The 5686-nt window shown below is 35.7% G+C and overlaps 1 protein-coding gene across 2 annotated transcripts in view; it reads left to right on the top strand.

Moving 5' to 3' along the window:
- Positions 1–1330: 1330 nt before the first annotated feature.
- Positions 1331–5686, top strand: part of LOC103480737 (alpha-tectorin-like) — a 13231-nt gene continuing 8875 nt past the window's right edge. For both annotated transcript variants that reach the window (XM_008435904.1, XM_008435910.1), the window contains exons 1-7: positions 1331–1376; positions 1573–1683; positions 2479–2928; positions 3024–3287; positions 3585–3842; positions 4826–4917; positions 5133–5357. In XM_008435904.1, coding sequence (XP_008434126.1) covers positions 1638–1683; positions 2479–2928; positions 3024–3287; positions 3585–3842; positions 4826–4917; positions 5133–5357 — 1335 coding nt within the window. In that variant the 5' untranslated portion in view covers positions 1331–1376; positions 1573–1637. The remainder of the gene's footprint in view (positions 1377–1572; positions 1684–2478; positions 2929–3023; positions 3288–3584; positions 3843–4825; positions 4918–5132; positions 5358–5686) is intronic.

Genomic DNA, 5686 nt, shown 5'->3' with positions numbered 1-5686 from the left:
TTTTAATTGTTATCTATAACCGGCCACTTTATTAGGTACACCTCACTAGTACAGGGTTGGCCTCCTTTTTGCCTTCATCCTTCGTGGCATAGATTCAACAAGGTACTGGAAACGTTCCACCTCAGCCCAAAGGTTTTCTATTGGTGGACTGAGATCTGTTGACTGTGGAGGCCAGCAGTCTGAGAGGATTGTCGCTGTATGACGGGGAGCGTTATCCTGCTGGAAGTAGCCATCAGAAGATGGTACTCTGTGGTCACAAAGGGATGGACATGGTCAGCAACAATGCTCAGCTAACCTCACAGTTCAATGCTTTGTTAGAATGTAAATTGTTTTTGTTTATTTGTGTAAATCTACATGCTGTGACTTGCCGGTCACTTTACAATAAAGGTTTTCTCTCTTCTACTCTGTTTCTGATCAAGTCGTCACAGTCTAGTTGGAAATGATAGTTAATCTGAGTGACAGTAGAGCAAAGAGAGAGATGATCAATGTAAACTGGTTTCTCTAGCCTGAGTTTGCAAAAGGAACAAGCAAATAGGTGTAGGCAACTCTAAATATCTCTAAATCCTTTGTGTACAATTACCATTGTTTGTTTTTTGATGAATAATAGTTTTTTACTATAAGTAAATAAGGAAAACTATTGAAAATGAGTTTTTGTGAACTTGAAGGCACATTTTTAACTATACTACGTAGCTATCAATGAAAACACTTTAAACGATCTTTTTTTACTTTAGTTATGGCTACAGAAAATAAAGATATATATCAAATTTCTGAATGTGAAATTAAATTACAGTTTGTTTGTTTTTTTGAGAATGACGTTTTTTTACATTTACAATGGAAAATTCCCAAAGCAGATCATAATTTAGTTACAGGGTGACAACAAAGTGAGTCTACTGAGAAATGTATATAAACTAAATATAGACATTTATCATTTTTGTATCTATAAGTTTTTGTCCAATTTTTTTTATTATTCTAATGAAGAACAAGTCAAATATTGTGTTGAAGCTACATGAAAAACAGCATTGCATCTCTGGAACAAAAAAACTTGCAACAAAGAAAAGAAAAGATGCAAAAAATGTTATTTAATTTTCAGTTTAAACTGACAAATACCCGTCACGGCAGCAACTAAATAGTTAATTTTAATTAATTAATTACTCTTAACTAATTTTAAATGGAGTACATGCAGAAACAATATGTTTTATTTTTGTTCTAGTTGTGTAACGACAAACTATTTTTTTTCCCAGTGAAACCCAGTACAGAGCTAACAACCCGTCCTGGGTGTGGACAGGACCCAGGACGGGCATAAAAGGATGCAGAAAGAAACAAGAGACCTGAGATGAAGACAGAACTCCAGCGGCGGCAGACAACCTTCAGAACATGTAAGAAACGTCGTCTTCAATCTGTAACCCAAAGGTCATAGGTCACAGTAGACAAAAACAGTTTGTCTGTTTTTAATTATCTTTTTTGTCCAAGTTTAAGAGCAACATCACTGTTTATATTTACAGTTCAAACTCTTGTATTTTCTGATGACCACGATCCTAAATGTCATTTTTTTGGTATTTAATTCTTAACCAGAGAAAAACTTTGGAAGAGCCTGAAGCTTTCTTCATCTCCTGCCGGCTGTCTGGCCAGCCTCCAAGATGCTTCAGCTTCTGCTGCTCCTGTGTGTTTTCACCACAGTGTCAGGTATTCAAACAAACATCATTTATTTCTGGAATAAAAAAGCACTGTGTCAGGTGTTTTTTTTATTATTGGACTTAGTTTGGTTACGATTTAGACTCCAAGGTTTATTTTTTTGTTAATATCTGAAATTATTGTATATGGAAATATATTCCCACAAACAGATTTGTTTTGTTTCTTCTCTTTATGTTTCTATGCTACGGTATTTTAAAATATTCTCTGAAAAGCTACAAAAAGTAAATAAAAACAAACAAATGTATCTTGCGCTGGTTTTATTAGATCTCATCTGCCGAATAAAATCATGCAAAGTAACTGAAAACAGGAAGAGATACTTAATTTAACATTTTAGGAGAAATTCACGTGATGTTGAAATGCAATTCAATCTCTGTAGGTTGCTTTTTTTATTGTAAAGCACCTCAAATTCTCATCATGATCCCAGTATTATTTAAACAAAATAAAATAAAATAAAATAAAATCTTCTTTTTCCCCTCGATGCTATTTAACTGATCAACAACATTCTCAAATTTCAATTCCCTATTAAAACCTAATTCTGCTTAAATGGGCGCTTTCTTCTTTTATTTTCAATTTTGACTTCCAATGATTCACTTCCTGTTCAAGAGCCCCCTGGTGGTTGAAGAAAAATCCACATATAAACGGCGTATAGTCCGAAAAATACGGTGTATGAAAAAAAATCTGAATGCTCTCTGGTGTTGTTCAGGGGGCCGGACCAAATGTGGAGGCAGGCCGTAGTTTGTGGACCACTGTTGTAAAGGTATCATGATTTTTCTCTCTCTCTCGTAGGTCAAGCTCTGTCTTGTCCAGTGGGAGGTTGCTCTGCCGGATTGGACTGCATCACCGTAAATGGAGTTCCTCAGTGTGCAGATCCCTGTTCCCGTTACACTGAACTGCGTGAGGATTGGCGCTCAGTAAATAACGTAGACCAGAGCAATGTGAGGTGTGACCAGTGGGTAAACTGGGACGGCTGGTATCGGTTTTATCTAGGAGGGAGCAGTGCTGCTATTCCAGAAAAGTGTGTACCATCACAAAGATGTGGAACTCATGCTTCTTTGTACATAACAGAGCCTAACCCCACACAGACCAGTGATGTCGTAACTCGTACTGTGTGTAATAACTGGAGCTCTTCCTGTTGCTATTTTGCCTCACACACCATAAAAGTCAAGCTCTGTCCTGGAAACTTTTACGTGTACAAACTTGCGAAACCATCAGTTTGCCACCTTGGATATTGTGCAGGTAATGCTCCGTCATCAGTACCTGTTACGATTCAATCTTTCTCTAAAACCTATAAAGTGTTGATATAATTGTGTTGTCATGTTGTTTTTTTCCAGAAATAGTTTCTAACAACGTGTTTGACGTCAAAGCAATAAGCCAAACTGAGACCAGCATCAATCTACAGTGGAGCAGATTAAACAACGTGGTCAGCTTTGTTGTCCAGTATAACGGTAGAGAGATTCCAGTCGCAGCACCGAGTGGAAATGGAGCCGTAACAGTCACAGTTTCTTCCCTCACGGCAGCAACTAAATACACATTTACTATTTTTGCTGTGGTTGGAAATGTCAGAGACCGTGGAATACAATTTACAGCTGCCACTGGTAAGACGTTTCATTTTACTTTATGAAGGAAATAATAATACAATTATTAATACACTCACTGCAAAGACACAAACCTTACCGTTTCTAGTGTAAATATATGTTAGTGCTCTCGAAATAAGACAAAACCTTTCTTATGAGTAACTTTTCAGCAAGATATAAGTTTGATTGTGAAAAAGTGCTAGTGCCACTGGTAGATTATTTGATGCTCACTTTGTCCTCCGCTTTATAAAATTAGACACCATTACTCAGGTGCAGTGCAATTTCCACCTTTAATACATTTCTAAACTTTGTCATCAGCTCCTTCATATCCATCTGGCTTGGTGTCCTTGAATGAAACTGAGAGCAGTATAACTCTGCAGTGGAACAGAGTGAACAACGTCAACAGCTTCATTCTCCAGTTCAACGGTAACGAGAGGAGAATCGCTGCATCAGCTGGAAACGGACCAGTAACTTACACCGTGTCGCCTCTTTCTGCTGGAACCAAATACACATTCACTCTCTTCTCTGAGTTTGAGAATCTCAGAAGTACTGGAGTGCAGCTTATCGCTGAAACTGGTAAGATTTTAATGTTATTTTTATAATTTTTAGGTAATGGGTAAGTCAATTTTAAACTTGTTGAACGTCAACTATAATCCCAAAAAAAGAAAAATTCTCAAAACAAAATAGTTTTTGAAGTTATTCTGTCAAACATCTCCAACCTGAACCCAGAATGAACATTATTATTTATAGGCTAATGGTTGGTGAGTTTGAAAAACACATTGTCTGTGATTTTTCAAAATGAAAGAATACATGGAGAAATCTGCAAACAAAGAGCAGGTTATTTATACACAGAAATATTGATAATATATTTTAATTTCTAAATGTCAGTAAAACATCACATAACTCCTGAATAAGCTGTGTAAAAAATAAGAGCATACAATTTGGATTATAGACATACATATAAAATATTTTGCATTTTTGGATTGATGAAGATAAAAAAATCAACAATTTTACTGTTAAACACTAAGCTTTATGTCTTAAAAATAATTATATTAGATAATATTTACAGCATATCATACTGGTTGTGCTTTTATTTAACTATTTTGTGACCCATATCTTCAAAGGAAGCCCAATGTTGTTGCATGATCAGCTGATCATGCTGTAAAAAATAAAATACAATTCTCATTATTAATGTGCTTCATATTGTTTAGCACATTTTCATCTGCTTGCAAAAATAATTAAATCCTATATTAGTGTAAGTATTAAGTACTTAGACTAATAAGTATAATCATTCAAAAAAATGCATTCAATGAGTTTTTTTTTTTTTTTTTTGGGGGGGGGCTGTTTTTTGATTTTTTTTTTATGGGTGCGATCCACATTACATCTCCCTTAATTTAGCCAATTAAACACAATCTTTAAATTATATTGTTAATCTGTGGAATCTACTGAACAGAAGCTAAAATTAAAATATTGTTCTTATTAATATTCATAACTCACCGATTTCAGACCACCTCTACTTAACATTCTGCATTTAAGTTTTTATGTTTTCATGTCTGCAGGTACTTCTGGGGAGAAATTTGGTGAAGCCAAAAAGTTCAACCTCACCTTGTGTCCGTTATCTTTCTATCAAAATGTTTACCAGCAGGTTTATGTAAGTAAAATGGAGCCAAATCTTTCTGAATACATGTGGATATATAATCTAATATGGGTTTTAATTGCATTTTTATTTGCGCAGCAGCAAGCTAATGAATCCCATTTAGTAGTTGAATCTTTATTTTTAGCATTAAAAAAAAAATCAATGCATGTATTAAAAAAAATGACATAAAAGACGATGGCTTTTCAAAGTGATGTGTTTGATTTTAACAGGTGAACTTCACCAGTAAGAACTTTGCCATCTGTTTCAACGGTTATTATAACTCTGGAAGCAATGACGACTGCATTGTTGGACCTAAACCCGAGTCTGGCGAGGCCAAATTCATCATAAGGGACAAAGATTCTTCATATGAAGCTCGAGCAAAAGCAGCAGTGCAAACCATCAGCAGCAGCATGAAGTGCTCTGTGCAATTTGAGATGACGTACACGAACAAGAAAGTAAATATAATACATTTAATTTGAGCTCTTCTTGATGCTTACGAGATTTGTAAACAAACAGATATATCACATATTGACCCTTTGCACGTGACGTCACGGTCTTCGGAACTCGGCTCGATCCGCCATGATGGACGTCAAAACGCAGCTTCTGTAAAGCCCGTCAAAAAACGAGTCTGATGGCCTAATGTCGCTTTTATTTAGTTGATTTCGCTTTAACAATAGACGCGGTCAGCCAACTTGGTCAAATAACTTGTAATTTTATTATATAACTTAATGAGGGGCGATGCCATCCATCCATCCATCCATCCATCCATTTTCTTCCGCTTATC

The sequence above is a fragment of the Poecilia reticulata genome, linkage group LG2 (genome assembly GCF_000633615.1).
Source record: "Poecilia reticulata strain Guanapo linkage group LG2, Guppy_female_1.0+MT, whole genome shotgun sequence".
Taxonomy (NCBI): Eukaryota; Metazoa; Chordata; class Actinopteri; order Cyprinodontiformes; family Poeciliidae; genus Poecilia; species Poecilia reticulata.
This window is presented reverse-complemented; position numbering and strand designations above follow the sequence as displayed.